Here is an 18,470-nt window from a genome sequence, read left to right as displayed (position 1 = left end):
TCACTTATACGTCAAGAAAGTAACACATGACATTTGATTACTGACAGCTGCTTTATTGTTCTTTTCTTTTTTTGCATGCTTCAGCGCACCCTTCATTTGCTTGCTGTGTTTAAATACGCATTTCTTTTGCCTTCTCTATAGCAAGCCCCTCAACGCTTCGAGCACGCTTATGATCGATTCGGGCGCGTTGGAGACTATATGCTTATAGTTTTTTTCTATAAGTTCTGAATCATTTCAAACAATATTTATCTGCTCATGTGACGGTGACTGATCGATTGAGTAATTGGTTCATTGTATGCTGACTCACTGATTGAGGCAACGTCTTAACAGGGGTAAAATGGGTGACACGGGCTATGCGAAAAGCCATAGTGAAGGACTCTGGAATAATTGTATATAACCGGTGTCCTTCAAGGTGCCCCTAAATTTGAGTACCTGAGTAATTTGGTATTCTGCGCTTATACAGGAATGCGGTGGCCGTTGCCAGTAGTCGAACCTGCGACCCTGTGTACAGCAGTAAAAAAACGCGTGGCCACTAAGCCACCGGGCTATAGTTTCCACGAGGATCAAATATTTTGGGAAAGTCGACTGCAAAAATTTATAAAAAGTTTAAGACTTCCAGTCAGATCAAACAAATAGAATCAAACAAGTAAATCAAACAAATAGAATAAAATAAAATCTGATCATTCAATTAGTCGTTCGATCGATCGATCATCCACAAGACTGCACTGTCCTACACTGGCACCACGAACTGCTTCCCGTAGTCGCACGTGGCCGGCTCGTGCAGGCGGTAAAGGATGTTCACGTAGGGCACCGTCTCCAGTGCCATCTTGTGGTCGATGCCGCGCCCTTCCCCGGCGCCTGCCAGCAGCAGTCCCGTGAGACCCTTCTTGTGGAAGGGGCCGAACGCCTCGAGCAGGCGGTGCACGATGCACTCGGCGATGGCCTCTTCGTCTGCGTACACGATTCTCAGGAGGGCACGGCCGCTAATGTCCGTGCTGACCACTCCGTAGCCCACTACAGACCTGCAGCGGAAGAAAAAGCGGGAGGTTGGCGCGCGTTATGGCGTTTATGGCGTAACACGTTTCCTCTCGTTTAACACGCCTTCTAGTAACACTCAAGCAAGATGGTGGTTTCAACAGGAAGGTGGAGATTTAAAGTGAACAGTGGTCGAACAAGTGTTGCCCAAGGCTGGATCCAACGCATCGACAAGCGTACTTGTCTTCCTCAGGAATACTTGACAGTGTTAAATATAACACTCACACTGCGTACCGGCTATGTAGCTCACGAAGTGGCGTAGGTATATAGTTATTGCTAATAAGCTACAGTTGGGGGTGACAGATGCCTAGAGAGAGAGAGAGAGAGAAGGGAAGACGGAAAGGCAGGGAGGTTAACCAGACTGAGTCCAGTTTGCTACCCTACACGTGGGGAGGGGAATGCGAAGTGAAAGAGGGAGAGAGAGAACTTAGGTGTAGGATGTCTATAGTCGGGCACTCAAGTCTGTTGCCCTCAGGTAGCGAAAAAGCGCTCGAACTGCTTTCTGGGCCAATGAACTGTGAGGCCAGGCCCCCAAGATCTTCGCTTCCGTAAATGGCCTTTCATCCAGTCTATTTAAGGCACACTGGAGAGTCTCGCGTTGATTATCGAAGCGAGAACAGTGGCACAGAAGGTGACTGACGGTCTCTTCACACTTGCACTTAGCGCACATTGGTCAATCCGCCTTTCCAATACGATAGCTGTAGGAGTTGGTGTAGTTGTGCTTGACGCTGGTACTGTCCCGTGCGTGTCTTAGCACTACTCCAACGTAATACATTTATTTTGTGATGAGTGAAATAAACTGGCCTCGCTTCAGAAAGGTGTTCTCTTTATTTTGGCACAACCGAACAAGGAAGTGAATGTCCACTCACCGGTTCTGGTCGCCTCGTCGGGCCACCACCACGGCATTCCCTTTTTCGGCCAGGACAAGGGAAATGAAGCGTTCCCTCCTGAAGCCAAACACGGTGGCGTCGTAGTCGGCGATGGAGGACACCGTATTGGCATCGTCTTGCACCTGCACAGCCGACACTTGCACGCCCGTCACGCTCTGGGTCAGCGAGGAGATGTCGGCCGGTCCCGGCCGGATGTAGTGGATGCGCTGAGCCGACACGACTTCGAAGCCGTAGCGACGGTAGTACATGCTGACGTGAAACCCTCCGCAGATGAGGAACGCGTTCCTGGCGGCTCCCAGACGCCGCTCGACGGCCTCCTGCCAGAGTCGCGTGGCGAGCCCCGACTTCTGGCGCTCGGCGCGAACCACGTGCATCATCACGTATGCCAGGTCTGGGTGCAGGTCCGCGACCGCGCAGCTGCCTTGCACTTGGCCTGCGGCGAATGTCATTTTGAGTCACCCACCCTTCGAGCTACTCGGGTGTTTTAGTTGCTCTAGCAGCTTATAATCTTCCTGATGGAAGTTGTTTGCGAAGCACAGCGTGTGCCATATGCGCCTCCGAGATGCCTAACCACGCAAAACTTTCTCTGTGTGAGCAGGTTACACATTTTTTTTTTAAATTCGAAAGTACGCGCTGCCGAATAAAACGCGTGAATTATGCATGTTATGTGTACGCACAGTCACCCGATTCTTTAACACTATCGCGCGAACGTCCAATGGCCGGCCGGCGAAACGCCGTCTAATGGTGAGCGAAGCGACGCAATCCACAAGAGCAAGAGAGACCAGCAAGAGATCGACAAGCTTCTGCTGACCGGGTCGCTTCACGTCGTTAGAAGGCGCTCACCGGCCGTCTAGTCGACGCTCGTGCGGTGCTTTCAATGTATTTTTCGTTTTATGTAATAGGGATCGAATTGATGCGATATATTCCATAGAGATCAAAGTCCAATAGCCATGTATGGTTGTGAACCATAGATCTACATATTGCATTCAGATGGGCGGCTTGGATGAAGCTCCACTTTTTACAGGTTGTGGCACCTCAACGAGCGCAGTCCACGACAGCTCAACAATGGGTGCGGTAGATTTGCGGTGACAGCTGGGCGAAGGCAGAGGGGAGTGGTCGCGCCGAAGGCGGGAATGTTAACAGTTGTTCGTATCATATTGTCTGATGCCTCTTGTGCGTCATATGTATGATTACGTTAAGAGAAAAAAGAAAAAGCCGGAAATGCACGAAAATATCTACAATTGACAGAAATCTTGAAGACAACAGCCGTCATTCGTCGAGCGCATACTAGAAGGTTTCACAATAACATCCCTCAGCAAACATAGTGGCTTCGGCAAGGCGCATGGTATCCGCGCCTTGTTCTAGCGCAAGGTCGACAACCTGGACATGAAGTGGCGATTGATGAGCAAGAGCACGTACGTACGTGCAGGATGGTCACTGTGCATGGGAGATCTGAACTTACTGTAGCAAGAGCTTTCAGACGCAGTCTTGCGCGAAGAGCCTGTAGTTTTCTTAGTTTCGATTCTAATGCGTTAGTTATTTTAGCCCTCACTGCACACTTCTCAGTGCCGAAAGCGTTCCCGTTGCACAACTCTGAATTGCAGGGACTGCGAGAACGGAGAGAGGAGGCAGCGTTATTCACATCATACGAAGTCATTTCTGTCTTAATAACTGAGTGGCCAGCTTTATGCAGACTGGATCCCTGAGATGTACTCGGCGCGAATTGCCCTAGATTAGCGTCCGCTAACTATATTACAAAAAGAAAGGTAAATATATAAATTTGTCTTCTGTTGTGGTTCAAAGCAAGATAATCAGTATGCATCACCACCAGAACCACCTGCCCCCCCCCCTCCCACCACCACCACCACCACCACCAATAATAATAATAATAATAATAATAATAATAATAATAATAATAATAATAATAATAATAATAATAATAATAATAATAATAATAATAATAATAATAATAATAATAATAATAATAATAATTTTAAGGACGTCTCGAACTATGCCCTTCAGCCGAGCCAACACTTCCTAGGTCACAGGAGGCCCGCGAGCTTTGCGCCAAGACGTCATCAGCAAAGGCTGGAAGGTCATTTATTAAAATAGCAAGAGAGGTGGGTGGGGGAAGCTTCGTGAGGATTTCGGCCACTGTACTTGTCCCTCTTCCTTGTGTTATCATAGATTCTCTGAAACATCAGTGTTGGGATTACAGTTGTCAAATTGAATTTGCATAATGCTGTTCAATAATTATTGGTGGCAATCTTTCGCAGCAAGTCAAATCGCCAGCAATATACAAAATTCATTGGCGGCACGATTTACTTGGCACGGTGAATGAACATGCAATGATTGAATCGTAGGATGGTTTTACATGTGCTTGTTGGCTCATATCTTCCTGTAGAATTCAGCATACATGTGGTACAGAAAGTCTGTTTTGAAACAAAGTGTGTTTGTGCCTAAGCTCCCTTCAGAGTTCCATAAAGAACGATTCGTTCAAGTACGAATAACTGGGAACAGAAACAAACACAAAGAACACCTATTTGTTCTGGCTCAACGCTACTCTTCCAGTTTTGCTATTTGATAGGATTGTGACCACAGCCAAAGTTCACCCCGAGTGATTACGCACACGACGTGAGAGACGGTGGGAAAAGTGCATTTCCTTGTGTAAACAGGGAAGCGTGCATTGAGTGGTCGGGACAAACAACCGTTGAGTCGACGGATGCAACGGCGCGTGCGACACATGCCAGCCGTGGCTTTTGGATGGAGCGATACGGAGAACAATGACTTAAACGGGACAGTGACTTCAAGCGAGCTTTTATTTTATTTTGAGTGAAGTGCAACGTTAGGCCAACGATTGTGATTGCAAAGTTGCAACAATGTGCTACCAGCTTTTTTTTATTGAACACTGTAGAGTTTCCTATTACGATGACGCTATGTTGTTTAACAGAATGGAATGAGAGTGGAAATGTGCTTGAGGAAACCAACGGAGCAAGAAAAGGAAAAGGACACGGTGCATTTCTTTCCTATACGTTGCTAAGAGCTAGTTTTGGTTGTGAATGCATATGATAAACATCAATTGTGGTTAACATAATTATGGTTAACAATGAATGTGGTTAACACATTGATAATGTAGCACGTCATTAGTGTTATTACAGCACACGTGTCATAGCACCAGTTTCTGCTGGCGCATAGCACCAAGCACTGCTCAGTGTTGCCCAGAATATACCACGAAAGCCCGTATATCATGAATACCTACCCGATTACGATTAGCAATTTTGACGCTTCAAAAGTAACAAAAATGAAGTTTCCCTACGTACACGTGACCGACAAACACTTATTTTCTTATAAGATTAGATAAACACATAAACAACTAATATCTCTTACCCGAATATAATAGGACCGGCAATCTTGACACGCCTAAGTAATGAAAAGAAAATCGTATCCTTAGGGATTAGTCCAATATTAATTCGCATCGCCAAAAGAATATTCCTGTAGCAATCTCGCGGGTAAATAAGTTTGGGTGGTATTGAGCGCGGGCCGGTGCTGCGGGTGTGTAGCACGTTGCGTAAGTATCCTTGTGAAGTACGGGCTTTACATACTTTGTTTCAGTGCCCACTAAATAGCGGCTTGCTATAACAGAAATTACCAGATCTCAGACATCTATCTCTGTAACGTATCCGAACCGCGGTGAACAAGCACGGCACACGACTGTAAGTAAAGGAAAAAAAAAAAGAAAAGAAAATAGAGAGATAAAAGCATATATAGATATATATAGTCTGGGTTTTTATTAACACAGTGCTCGCGACAAAATTCGAATAAATAAAAGCCTTTTAAAAACGACACCACGATGCTTTTGGTTCATTTTATTCATATATTGTTGCATCTTATTTTTATTTTTTGTCATAGTTTTCACTGTTTCAGGCAGTTAGCGAAAGGCCAACTCGACTGCAATTATATCCGTGCTGCGTCTTCCTGTACTGCGTTTCTAAATTTGTCTAAGACTTTCTTTTCGCAACAGCTAGGTGACGTTAAACAGCGGCAAAGGTAGAGTACGTGTATGACTCTCACCATCTTCGGTAACAGCGACGTAGATGCTGTCCGGGTCGTACTTCGCCAGCGCGTCCAGTGCCCCGATGCCCAGCTGCTGACCGTAACTTCTGCGCAACTCCGTCACACCTTCCTTGTCTTCCTCGCGCATCGGTCGAATCATCACGTCTTTCCCCTCCATGCTAAAATGAATATTAACTATCCAGCCCACACGCAGATCCTGGTAAAAAGAATTGAAGCGCGTAGCACGTCAGTTCCAGAGCTCAGCTCCTGTCCAGCTGCGGCGATCGAGATCTTCCCTCGACCGGCCCTTGAAGCCGCCAGTGAGGGTGGAGGAAAGATTACTAACGGCCAAGATTAGGTGCATCCGTCCGCAAGATACCGCGAACCGAGATCATCGGCGAGGAGAGGAAAATCCATAGTGCGTCAGTCGGTCGCGAACGGCAGTGCCCGCCATCGAGCACGCGTAGAGCAATCGTGAAAGCTTATCGCTCAACGCGCCGTTCAACGCGTTATCTTGCGGAACCCGTGTCCAGCCAGTTGCGCGGCGTTTGTCAGCACACAATGCGGTAAACCTGCACTCGTGAACAGAGGGTCCGCAGGGGTCGGAAAGTTTGCCGTGATAGCAGGGATCGTTATCGAGGAAGAAAGATATCAAAGACAGTGCAAGGAAGTGCCTCGAGTGCTCGTATACATTGCTTTATTCTGTCAATAATTAACAAGTGGAAGCGAACGAGGGCCTGCATTCACAGAAGTTCTCTTACATAAGTGCTTTTCGAGATTAGCCGTTGCCGCAGAGATCGTCTTGTTGTCGCGCCGACCGCTATCGTAAGTGCCAGAACACCGCCCAATTATGAAATCCCCTTACGCAAGGAAAGCTTTGCAAAAGCGCAGAATTGCCTGCGTAGTCGTCATCGGCGCGACAGCTGCGCCTATATAGTCTACGTGATTTGAGCGCCGTTATCAGGTATTGCTCAATGTGGCTTGCATTTCAAGATGAATGAACTCCAAATCAATTCGCATACTTAGAATACAGATGCAGAATCGTCAAAGCTTTTCATTCGTGAGTACTCTTTGTCATGGGCCAGCCGCTTTCATTAACAATTTGCCCACCATCAGGATTGGCTGTGCTGTGCCTTTAGAGCAATTCTGAAGACCTGAGCCCGGGTCGTTAGACTTCGCCGGATTTAAAATAAAGTTGTTTCCATCCATTCATAGCGTAACAGCTGTCTGCGAATACGGGCCTTGTTTTTGGCAGAGGACATGTATTGGCTGTATGACATTGATTGACGTTGACATGTATTTGGCCATGTATGAACACCAGTTCCCCAAATATAAGACAGGTTATGAGATCCAGCTCACGGAGATAATCTCTAGGAGGGCCCAGGATGCGAGTCTTTTCACTTTCAATCTATACAGTGCACCCTCAGACAAAAGGAGAAATTTCAGGCACGCACTAACTTCAGCAATCAAGATAGCCGCGAATGCCCCATTAATCGTGGCAGAGGATTTTAATGCCCTGAACCAGGAATGGGGCTACAGTTAAAGTAGCATCAAAAGCACAGAGCTTGCCACATGGCCCGCAGAGCTCGGCTTAACCCTTGTCACTGAACCGAGATTCCCTACCATAATAGGAAGCTCGGTTTGCAGAGACACTACTCCTGATCTAAATTTTGCACATGGAGTAGATGGGGACTGGGACAACGTTCAGGAGAGTCTGGGCAGGGACCACTAGACTATAGAACTCACCCTTTGAACAATAACCAAACCCCTCAGAACATTCGAATTTACAGACTGGGACCTCTTTAGGAAAATGAGAGGACAGCAGACTCCGGAAGGAGATGCGTAAGAGGAACTCTTTGATAATTTGAACAAAGCGGTAAACGAGGCCACGAAGACAATAGCTACCGACTTCGAGGCCCAGGTAATAAATACCAGAATGGCGCACATGCTTGAGGCTAAGCATAGCATAATATCCAGATGGAAGACGCATTAATTGTAGGCTCAGGGCCAAACTTGCAGCTCTAAACAAGGAAATTGACTCACACGCTGCACTTTTGTCGCAGCAACAATGGGAAGAAACATGTGCGGAAACGGATAGTCGTATGAGAAGAGGCAGCAAATGGGGCCGTCTCAGAAATCTTAAAAACAAACAATCCAAATGAAGAGCTAGACTAGCTTTAGACAGAATGATCAAATGCCTAACTAGGCATGGTATGACGAAAAGCAATATCGCTCAAAGCATGCTGTACACCTACCTTCCTTGGAAGGACAGTGACGCATGCAGGGAGGCAGAGGAAGTCCCATACCCGGAATACACCGGGATGGGTGCCCCACTCCTTGATGAAGTCTCCTGCGTATCAAACGTTAGACGCGTCCTCTTTAACCTCACTAGCAAGTCTGCTTCAGGACCAGATGGGATCACAAACTTCCTAAGAACTTGGATGACAAGGCAATATAGATTTTACCAAATGAGATCAGTCGAGTCTGGGAGTCGGGGTAAGTCCCTTATGAATGGAGGGCGGTCAAGGTAGTTTTCATCCCCAAGTCGGAAAAACCTGCCAGCATGGAAAACCTCCGACCCATCTCGCTCACTTCATGCCTTTGCAAAGTCATAGAGCATATAGCTCATAATCGCATATCAAGTCAAATCGAGCGACATTGCCCCTTTACTCACAACTTTATTGGATTTCGACCTTCCCTCTCCACGCAGGATGCGATGCTCCTATTAAAAAAATCAATCATTGAAAACCGTACTAGAGACGTGATGGGCGTTGTGGCCCTAGACTTAGCTAAAGTCATCCTAGGTGAGATATCCTAGCTCAATCTTGGCAGCAGATTTTTAAAACTTTACTAAATCCTTCCTTGGTGAGCGCATAACGTTTATCAGAGTGTGGACGATTACCGAAGGGCCTTTTCCTCTAGGTTGTCTCGGCCCACCCCAGGGATTGGTGCTGTCACCCCTACTCTTTAATATCGTTATGAACAGGCTGTCCGAGAGGTTGGCTGGCATCCAAGATGTCCGGCATGTAATCTATGCGGACGACTTCACCATCTGAGTCCCCGGAGGGTGGCTAGCCAGATTAGAGGAAAGCTTACAAGAAGCAGTTAACATCACAGAGTATTTCCTCACTAGCACGGTGCTGACGCTCTCGCCCACAAAGTCAGAGCTACTCCTGTATGGCGCTGGCTAACACTCCCAGGGTTCTACTAGGACACATAAATACCCAAGAAAGTGGATGAGGAAACGGCGCCGCTGTAGCGCAATTGGTAGAGCATCGCACGCGAAATGCGAAGGTGGTGGGTTCGGTTCCCACCTGCGGCAAGTTGTTTTTTAATCCACTTTAATTTCCATTAATTTATCGTTTCTTTATTTCATTTATTGAGTACAAGTAATTTCTGCTATGTTGTCCTTGGTGTCAGTGTTTGTTGACTTCTTATGATATGACTAATAAAATCGGGCCCCTCGGTTAACCCTAAGACGATGTATGATGCTTTAATGGTAGAAGGAAGCATGTATACTGGATGGGAGGTGTATGCACAGAGGTGTGTGACACATATCTAAATACATTAAAGGCTTCGTACCCCGTGTAATCACAGTGGCAAATCCATTTTTCGCGACTGGCCAAGAATGGGCGCGTACACGGTGGCACACACCCAGTGTCGCATGCCCCAGTGTCGAAGTAGTTTTTTTTTTAATACGTCTTTATTTCTGCGTTTAATAGGCCAAGCCTTGCGGCAGAAAAGGGGTGCTCTATGGGGGAGGGGGACCGGTGCTCTCTTCTTCCTCGAGGTGGAGTGGTCCCGAGGTCGGCTCTGCAAAGAGGCGGCCAGGCCCTTCCTTGTCCCTGAAAAAGTCCAAAAAAGCACTCCAAAGCTGGACTGCGTCCTTGAGCCCAATGTGCGATGGCGGGTCGAGCCACTCCTGCAGGGTGCCAGGTCGGTTCCCGCCCAGGGAGCGTAGTGTCCTTTCTCGGACCGTGTCAAAGTCAGAGCAACTCCACAGAAGATGTTCGGCCGTACCTCTGGCCGGGCATGCCGGGCACTTAGGGCTCGGGTATGAGTGCGGGTTGATGAGGTGTAGCCTTGCTGGTGACAGAAGCTGGCCGGTCTGGGCTCGGCGAAGAAGAACCGCCTCTATCCTGCGAAATGTGCTGGGTGGGCGGCGATCGAAGTTGTCTGTTCGGGCACGTACCCAGTGAGCCAACTTGTGTACCAGGCCAGACAGCAGCCCGCCGAAAATTGCCTATTCGGGCACATAACCAGAGTACCAAGTTATCTACTCGGCAGGTCAGTCGAGGATGAAAAGGAAGGAAGGAAAAGTAGGGAGGTCAACCAGGTGGACGTCCGGTTTAGCCAACACGTACCCAGTGTCCAAGCTGGGCCACTGGGTTTGGCGAGGGCCAACGCCAAACAATGGAGAACAGGTAAAGAGAGCTATGCTTTAGAAACCCACCAAGAATCATTTGGTGTTAGAGGCAGCGCTGTTCTGCCAAGCATTGCTCACATTATTAAATCCGTTCAGCAAACTAGATCGCAATGTAAAACTGGATGCGCATTCACAAAGTTTCTCGGGCTGAATTCAGAAAACTTTTCGTCGCTAAGTGCTTTTTGCCATTGTCCGGCCGCCTTCGCTAATAATGTCTGACATCGCGATTGACTGGAATTCCCTCTTACGAACAGTTATACCGTCAGTGCTTTTCGTAACTACGGGTCCTAGTTCTTACAAATAGTTTGTTGCTTGTAAAAGCGTTCGCTATCGACTCAGTCACTAATCCGATTCGCTGACATCTGTTCTTGTGAAACTGCAGCCCATGCAGTAAAAGCTTTGCGAATGCGAAGGCGCTACCTTAGTTAGCGAAGCCTTCATTCATAAGAATAAAAAGCTGCCCGCGCACTATCGCTGATAATAAGTCGGCTGTCACGGGGACAGCACAGCACATTTTTGCCAGAACGACTCTATAGCCTGCTCCAGCGGAGCGCTGGCGTGCGCGCTGCATTTTAAATACGGGCACACTTTCGCAAGCATGGCTGCAGGGTAATTTTGATAAATTCGATATAACAGCGAAGACACGTGCGGGTTGATGAAGACAGCTGGTATGAGTGAAGAACCCGGCGAATGCAGTTTCGCGTTTCTTACGCGAATGTGTACAGTATGAGTGAGTGAGTGAGTGAGTGAGTGAGTGAGTGAGTGAGTGAGTGAGTGAGTGAGTGAGTGAGTGAGTGAACGAACGAACGAGCGAGCGAGCGAGCGAATGATTAACCATGTTTATTTGAGCGCTAAATAAGTAAAAGGAAAACAAAAGTAATAATTATAAAGGCCTCACTGCTTAAGGTAAATGCATTCGTATAAAAGATTACTTCTTAACCCAGGGAGCCATACGTAGAGAGGCTTCCTGCTCGTTATGCGCCAGTCTTCATAGTTGTCGTCGCCTGAACCACGGAAATGCAGTCCTTTAATATATGGTCCGAAGCCTTTGTTGGACTTACGCTTGGCCTTCCCACAAAATCAGTTCGTTTTAACCACGCAATGAAGTGAAGGAAAGGCGGGAAGAAAAGAAGTGAAATTGGATTTGTAGAAATGGTATCAAAAGCAAAAGCATCATTATACGTCCGGAGGGCGCCCAAGGTATACGAGATGATCATGAAATGAAGTCGATAAAAAGACGAAAGAGAGAGCGAACGTTGCCACGAGATTGATTGTGGATCGAAAAAGAAAGAAGGAGAAGCAAAAGAAATAAAAAGGAATAAGATAATTAGTCGGAATGCATTTTTTTGCTGAGTATACGGCGGCAAGCTGTGCAAATCCTGCGTTCAGGGAACAGCGTGTTCTGGTTGGCGGTTTCACGGTTGCACCCCGTCCGCCCCGTGACTCTGCAACGTCAGAAATATAGAATAGTCTGGTCGAGCCAGCGCTTTCTTTTGTAACTCACATTGTTGAATAATGCAGTCGAGAGGAAGAAAAAAGAAAATGGCAGCTCACGGGCTCAGTAAAAAAAAAAAGTGTAAACTTACTAAGCTATCGAAGAGACTGGGGCTCTCCCTACCACATTTCTTTCTCCCTGTGCCATATCGCTTTCTAAATTATTATATTCCTCCCCTTTTTTATCAGATATTCATCGATGTGAGTTTACTATGATAAACATCGCTCACTTCTAATAGCAGACTGTTTGCGTTACATGGACTTGCGTAGACACTTCATCAACGATGACGGTAGACGCGCTGGAGACAGCTACATTCACAAGAAATACGAGCAACACGTAAATCGAAAACCCCAAAGGTATTCGTAATATCGGGATACTTATGGCACCGGCAATCAGATCGCATGCTCCGGACGTTCTCGGAGGCACACGGCTCTCAGGCACGCGTGGTGCCTCGCCTCGGCAAATCACCGCCCTCAGGCCGAACCGCCGCGCCCTGTGCAGCCACACTGCCAGATGCTGCGCTTTTCCCCGCCTCCTCGTTCTCGCTGTGGCACTTCAAGCGGTCGCTCGCGTCGCCTCAGGCTCGCGCGTGCGTCGGCAAGAGGGGTTCTTCTGCAGCGGAGACAAGTTCGCCACGGGTCTCCTGCGGACCATCATCAGCGCCAACGTCGAAGTGATCCGGAGGGCGGAGCCGATTAAGCTCGGCGACGCCGACCACCTGGGCCTGCTGTGGCTGAGGAACGGTCGCGCGTACAACGTGCACACGGTGCGACCGTTCGGGCTCATCGAGAGCGACTGCGACAGCGACGATCTCTGGATCAGGGTGGTGATTCCGCTGGCGTTGGACGCGCCAGAGTTCCACTTCGACTGGGAGGCGCCCGGTGCCCTGATGGGCGGCCTGTTCGTGCTCTCGTACGAGAAGATGGCCGCCAACGTCACCATCGAAGTTCCCAAGGTATACGTGCGGATCGCGAGCGAAAATACAGACAGCCGGTAACAGCTGGCGCGAAACTTTGATTGATTGAGTGATTGATTGATTGATTGATTGATTGATTGATTGATTGATTGATTGATTGATTGATTAATCGATCGATTGACTGACCGATTGATTTTAACCACCTGGGGTTCTTTAGCGTGCACCTATTCTTTAGCAGGACAAGGGCCTCCTCCTCGGATCAGTGTGCAACCATGGATGCTCTTGTCACGTGATGACGGATGATGATTCTTGCATTCGCGATGCATACGTTCGTGGAAAAACCGCGTCGCTGGGTTGAGTTGGATTACTGCAGCAAAAAGAAAAGCCCCAGTGGTATGAAGTTAAGAGATGAATAGTCGTGGCTAGCGGCTCTACTCAGCTGCACAGCTTTTGCCAGTACCCAGCCTATACTGTACTTACAGCATAAGTACGGTATATATAGTCGTAGCAGCATGTGTTAGTTAGTGCTGCCTTACGAACGACTTCCATGACGTTTTATCAAAATGTTTAGCAGCCTGGTGGGTTTTACTGAAGAAATTCAATCTGGCTCATTGTTGGCCAGCACTCAACACTATGCAGTCACAGCGCACCAACTTTCAGAGCCTGTCTCTTCTGGCGCCTTTTCAGAACGCCATTTAAATTCGTAGCCCTTACCCCTTTGAGCCAAACTCCTATACTTCTCCGTGCCCGGATGACTCCAATCAATAATGTACGCCTTAACCACTAGGAATTCAATAAAACGCACCTCTCTGTTTTCTCGCTGCAGTTCAAGTTGCGCGGCCAGGCGCGCTCTCGCTTGATCGATTACCGGACGGTGGTGAGCCAGGGCCTGGCGTTCGGCAAGCCGGGCGTCACGGGGGGCTTCTCAGCGGTGCTGGCGACGCTCTTCACGACGCTCAATTCTGTCTCCCCCAACGTGGTGGCCGACTTGCTCGACATCCTGATCTGCAGGCTGCTGCAGCGCTTCATCCAGACTGTGTCTCTACCCTTCTAAGGGCGCCGTGCCTCTAGGCCTGCCCGTTTAGACAATTTGTGGAGTGTCTTTTTCCTCGCGGCATTTTACGCATAACAAATAAAGTTGTATGTATGTATGTATGTATGTATGTATGTATGTATGTATGTATGTATGTATGTATGTATGTATGTATGTATGTATGTATGTATGTATGTATGTATGTATGTATGTATGTATGTATGTATGTATGTATGTATGTATGTATGTATGTATGTATGTATGTATGTATGTATGTATGTCTACTACTACAACTACTGCGCTGTGAGAACTGAAGTGAGTGTGGGCAGAACGGCAGGGAAGCTCCGGAAACAGTCGAAGATGGCTCTCAGTTCTTGAGCATACCGTAGCTCGCGCAACAAACAAAGCATGATCGTACGACACGGAAGTCGTAGTACAGGCACCGCAGTATGGGGTAACACGAGACCTGAACAAAAGTAATATAGGCACAACAGCTGGGTAACACCCGCCATGGTTGCTTAGTGGCTTTGGCATTTTGCTGCTAAGTACGAAGTCGCGGTATCGAATCCCGGCCGCGGCGGCTGCATTTCGATGGGAGAGAAATACAAAAGCTCATGTGTAGAGTGCATTAGGCGCACGTTAAAGAAGCCCAAGTGGTCGAAATTCATTGCAACTACCTCTCAACACTCCACCCCCCCTCCCCACTTCCCTCCCGCCCCCCAAAAAAGGAAAACGCGCTTCTTGGACAATGTATTGAAATCTATCATTTTATTGGGTATTTTTTGTCCGCAAGAGTACGTTTTAGTCACTGGGTTGTTGCAGAGCAGAAGTACTGCAGCAGTATACTACTGTGGCCTCCATATTTTCCTTTCTTATCGGTAAAATGTATCGGGGTATTATACCAAGCGAAGCCAGGAAGCAAAGCGCCTTCGTTTGTAAACACCAGAAAAGCCTATAGAGTGAGTGCAAATTATACGCGCTGTTTCTGCGCTACATAAACAAAGGGGCGTGGTTAGTAGGTAACAGACTACCAGGAGGGCGCTGCCAGGAAACTGCGTTGCGTCTTTCCTGAGTTTTCTTGTTTCTAATTTCTCTGTGAGTATGTGCTCTGTACCTGTGTTCGTCTGAGTGATTATGCGCCGACTACAGCGCATCAAGAAAGTTCTTTTAGCAAACGTTAGTCAAAGAAGAACCAACAAACAAAAGCACCCCCCAAATATAGCGTCAACGTTCATTTAATCTTTCGTATTTTATTTGGAACAGCCCCAAGCGGAACCGGTGCCGTCATAATGTAATGATTCCTTCTGCTCGATTCCATGTCACTCTTATCATCCACCGTCCACGGCCGGCTGATCGATTCCGTTGATGACGTGGGCCGCTGAAGGAGCGCGAAAAGGAAGGATCATTGAAATAGAATTGTTACATTAACCCCGCCTATAGATAGCTCTGGAGAACTACTCTGCGCTCCTTCTTTTCTCTCTTTCGACGTGTCCTCTCTTCTTCAAGGCTCAAAAAGGAATCGGCGTTGTTGCGATGTAGTTCCTCAATATGCGAGTCAGTATGATTTCGAACAACCGTGTCTGCACAGATGGTATCAGCTGTTGCAGTAGCGCCAGCAGAGAAGTCAGTGCCGTCGTGGCCGGAGGCATCCCCGTGAACTCGAGCCGAAGGTTGTGTGCTCTGCGAACCGTGGCGAAAGGAACCCACGGCTCGGCGTTGTCGCCGCTGTTTTTCACCTTTGGCGTGACGAGGCCGATGTCGACGTCGAGCGAGTCAACCCTGACGGTCAGCTGACCACCGGCAAGCGCGGTACTGCCGAAGGGGGCCGACAGGTCGAACACGATGTACGGCTTTTCCAGGTTCAGTCTGAACACCAGGTTCATGGTGGTCTCGTTGCACTCGCTGGTGAACGTGTCACGGATCTGCGCACACAGAGGGTGGGCGCGCTTGTTTCTTGTTTTCCGTTTCAGCACTGCACGACCCACTACCGCGATTCATTGCGTCGAGAGTGTACACACGGCGTTGTGCACGTGATAAACAGTAGCAAGTTGGGTGTGTCGGTATACAAATACCTCTTTAGTTACAGTGCGAACAAGATAGACGGGAACATTCCTTATTTTTGTTTCGGTCGGTCGCGATCGCACTGACGGTGCGCATGAGCAGTTTCCACAGCGCTCATTATCCGGTACCCCCTTGGGGGCAGCGCGCATGACTGAAACGAACTGCGTGTCGCGCTCTGTTATTCTACTTCATGCTTCGATCTCATGCTGCGATCCCGCCGAATCATCTACATCTACTGTAGAAAGCTGTCTATCAAGTGTGCGCTGGACACCCCTTTTTAAGATATTTAGTCATGTGATGATCTGTAGTACCCAGCGGGCGCAAAATTTTAGTAAGCCAGGGTGTTTTATGAAAGAACGCAACCACACGTCTGTCAAAAAAGCATAAACGAATTGCAAAGGTAAATGATACTTGCGTTTGTAGCTCTTTCCTATCGAGTTAATCTCAGGCCAAGATAAGTTACAGAACGCTGCATCATTAAACGCCCTATTCCTCAGTCTTTATCATCTCTCTCCCTCTTTTTTCTGCTCCCATGACGGCCCCCCATTTTTTTGTTCACTGGGTAATTTCAGTAATGCAAATTTGCTTCACGCAGTGAGCTAACGCAAGTAGCTCGGGGTTCTTTCGCACGTTGCAAGCAGGAGGGTTTCCCTTGGGTACACTGCGGTCGTACCTTTCGGCCGCGTCATTGGTTTCTATTTATCCTGCACCCAGCCGCGGGCTACATTGTCCCACCGCAGCACGTTTAGTGGCGGCGGTTAACGAATTCTACAGGTTTACTGCCTTACGCCTTATTAAGCTCTCCTCAATAATCCGGAAGCCTTTCTTCGCCTGCGCCCAATTGGAAAACCGGCTTTTGTCTACAGGCAAGATATTTGAAAACATATGTCGACGTTCGTCGGCCTACAAGGCTCCGAAAACATCCTTGCGTTTTGTTTCTTGTTGAGATCAACTATCCTGTGTGATCGCCTTTGATCACACGAAATCGTTCTTGTGGTCACATGTGTTCAAGGAAGCTTCGATCCCTCATCTTTCTGTTGGCTCTTTTCCCTTACCCTGTGTCGCGTGAGCCAACCAAACCCTTTTCCTGCTAGCTTCCCTATCTAAATCTCTTCATACTCTATCTATCTATCTATCTATCTATCTATCTATCTATCTATCTATCTATCTATCTATCTATCTATCTATCTATCTATCTATCTATCTATCTATCTATCTATCTATCTATCTATCTATCTATCTATCTATCTATCTATCTATCTATCTATCTATCTATCTATCTATCTATCTATCTATCTATCTATCTATCTATCTATCTATCTATCTATCTATCTATCTATCTATCCCTCTTTAAAAATTTTTTTTTCCCAGTACTGAAATTTTCCCTTCGACATTACAGCACGTCGCGTAGTTTGTACATCAATTAGGAGAAACGCATTCGAGATATATGCGCAGTGTTGGGGTCGTCCCGTGCACAAGCAAGTGATCCGTGCTTGACTTGAGGCTGCACCCTGACAAACTAGAGACACGAACCGCCCCTCTTTGCCATTGTGAACAGACTTGTCGTCATAGCGAGCACGTGCGCGTAGTGAGCAGAGTATCGTGGAGAGAGCTACGTTGCGTCCTATACTCTATGTTCCTGCAGCGCGCGGTGACTCACCCCGAGTAGCTGCGCATGCGTTAGGGAGAAAAAAAACGAGACCTTGATGGTGTGTAGGTTGTAGACGCGACCGTTTCTCAGCCACACAAGACCCAGGTTCTCGCTGTCGCCGACGCGCAGCGGTGCGGTGGCCCGCAGAACTTCGCGGTTCACCTCCATCACGTTGGTCATCAGCTGAGTGAAGCTGTCGTCGCTGCGGCAGATGAAACGCCACTGTCGACGCACCCTTCGCAGGGGCCGCTGTTCCGCCACGCCTTGGTCCGACGCAGAAGAAGAAGCGGCGGCGACCCCTGTGTAAGCGTGAGGCTCGGTAAGGATATTGCTGCGCTGATCAGACCTATGGAAATGTGCCAAAATGCGTGTGACTCGCGTTGACAACCAATGTCAGACTCTCCAGTGTGCCTTGAATAGATTGGATGACAGGTCATTTACAGAAGCGAAGATCTTGGGAGCCTGGCCTCACAGTTCATTAGCCCAGAAAGCAGTTCGCCCGTGTACTCAGATTTAGGTGCACATTAAAGAACCCCAGGTGGTCGAAATTTCTGGAGTCCTCCACTACGGCGTGCCTCATAATCAGCAAGTGGTTTTGGCACGTTAAACCCCATAATTTAATTAATTTAAAGCAGTTCGAGCACTTCTGCACTACCTGAAGGCAGCAGACTTGAGTGCTCGACTATAGACATCCTACACCTAACTTAGTGCATGTGAAAGTGCGGTATAGACTCATGTTCTCTCTCTCTTTCACTCCCCATTCCCCTCCCCACGTGTAGGCTAGCAAACTGGACTCCGTCTGGTTAACCTCCCTGCCTTTCCTTCTTCCCTTCTCTCTCTCTCTCTCTGCGTGTGATCTTGTTGTGCTGGTAAAGCGTGCTTCCCAGTGCTCCAACGTGCTAATAGTAAC

The 18,470-nt window shown here is 48.0% G+C and overlaps 3 protein-coding genes across 3 annotated transcripts; 1 reads left to right on the top strand and 2 right to left on the bottom strand.

The window, feature by feature from the left end:
* Positions 1-32: 32 nt before the first annotated feature.
* On the bottom strand, positions 33-6,432 carry LOC126541671 (uncharacterized). Its single transcript, XM_050188538.3, has 3 exons — positions 5,997-6,432; positions 1,905-2,358; positions 33-1,022 (listed from the first exon to the last, which is right to left on the bottom strand). Exons 1-3 carry the CDS (start codon positions 6,154-6,156, stop codon positions 731-733), a joined length of 906 nt encoding a protein of 301 aa, XP_050044495.1. The 5' UTR covers positions 6,157-6,432; the 3' UTR covers positions 33-730.
* Positions 6,433-12,172: 5,740 nt separating this feature from the next.
* LOC126541451 (uncharacterized) lies at positions 12,173-14,045 on the top strand. Its single transcript, XM_050188186.3, has 2 exons — positions 12,173-12,854; positions 13,642-14,045. Exons 1-2 carry the CDS (start codon positions 12,279-12,281, stop codon positions 13,867-13,869), a joined length of 804 nt encoding a protein of 267 aa, XP_050044143.1. The 5' UTR covers positions 12,173-12,278; the 3' UTR covers positions 13,870-14,045.
* A 612-nt stretch (positions 14,046-14,657) lies between these two features.
* LOC126541674 (uncharacterized) lies at positions 14,658-17,975 on the bottom strand. The gene is made up of 2 exons (XM_050188542.2): positions 17,612-17,975; positions 14,658-15,770 (listed from the first exon to the last, which is right to left on the bottom strand). Exons 1-2 carry the CDS (start codon positions 17,738-17,740, stop codon positions 15,357-15,359), a joined length of 543 nt encoding a protein of 180 aa, XP_050044499.1. The 5' UTR covers positions 17,741-17,975; the 3' UTR covers positions 14,658-15,356.
* Between the last annotated feature and the right edge of the window lie 495 nt (positions 17,976-18,470).

This window comes from Dermacentor andersoni, chromosome 2 (genome assembly GCF_023375885.2).
Source record: "Dermacentor andersoni chromosome 2, qqDerAnde1_hic_scaffold, whole genome shotgun sequence".
NCBI classification, from domain to species: Eukaryota; Metazoa; Arthropoda; class Arachnida; order Ixodida; family Ixodidae; genus Dermacentor; species Dermacentor andersoni.
The sequence above is the reverse complement of the archived record's forward strand: the minus strand, read 5'-3'. Positions and strand labels throughout refer to the sequence as shown.

Excerpts from the sequence above, each read along its gene's own strand:
- LOC126541671 (XM_050188538.3), bottom strand. The coding sequence starts at position 6,156 with ATGGAGGGGAAAGACGTGATGATTCGACCGATGCGCGAGGAAGACAAG. Across the intron at positions 2,359-5,996 it reads CGTCGCTGTTACCGAAGATG|GCCAAGTGCAAGGCAGCTGC; the intron begins GTGAGAGTCATA and ends CATTCGCCGCAG. Across the intron at positions 1,023-1,904 it reads CGACGAGGCGACCAGAACCG|GTCTGTAGTGGGCTACGGAG; the intron begins GTGAGTGGACAT and ends CTTCCGCTGCAG.
- LOC126541451 (XM_050188186.3), top strand. The coding sequence starts at position 12,279 with ATGGCACCGGCAATCAGATCGCATGCTCCGGACGTTCTCGGAGGCACA. Across the intron at positions 12,855-13,641 it reads TCACCATCGAAGTTCCCAAG|TTCAAGTTGCGCGGCCAGGC; the intron begins GTATACGTGCGG and ends TTCTCGCTGCAG.
- LOC126541674 (XM_050188542.2), bottom strand. The coding sequence starts at position 17,740 with ATGACCAACGTGATGGAGGTGAACCGCGAAGTTCTGCGGGCCACCGCA. Across the intron at positions 15,771-17,611 it reads ACAACCTACACACCATCAAG|ATCCGTGACACGTTCACCAG; the intron begins GTCTCGTTTTTT and ends CTGTGTGCGCAG.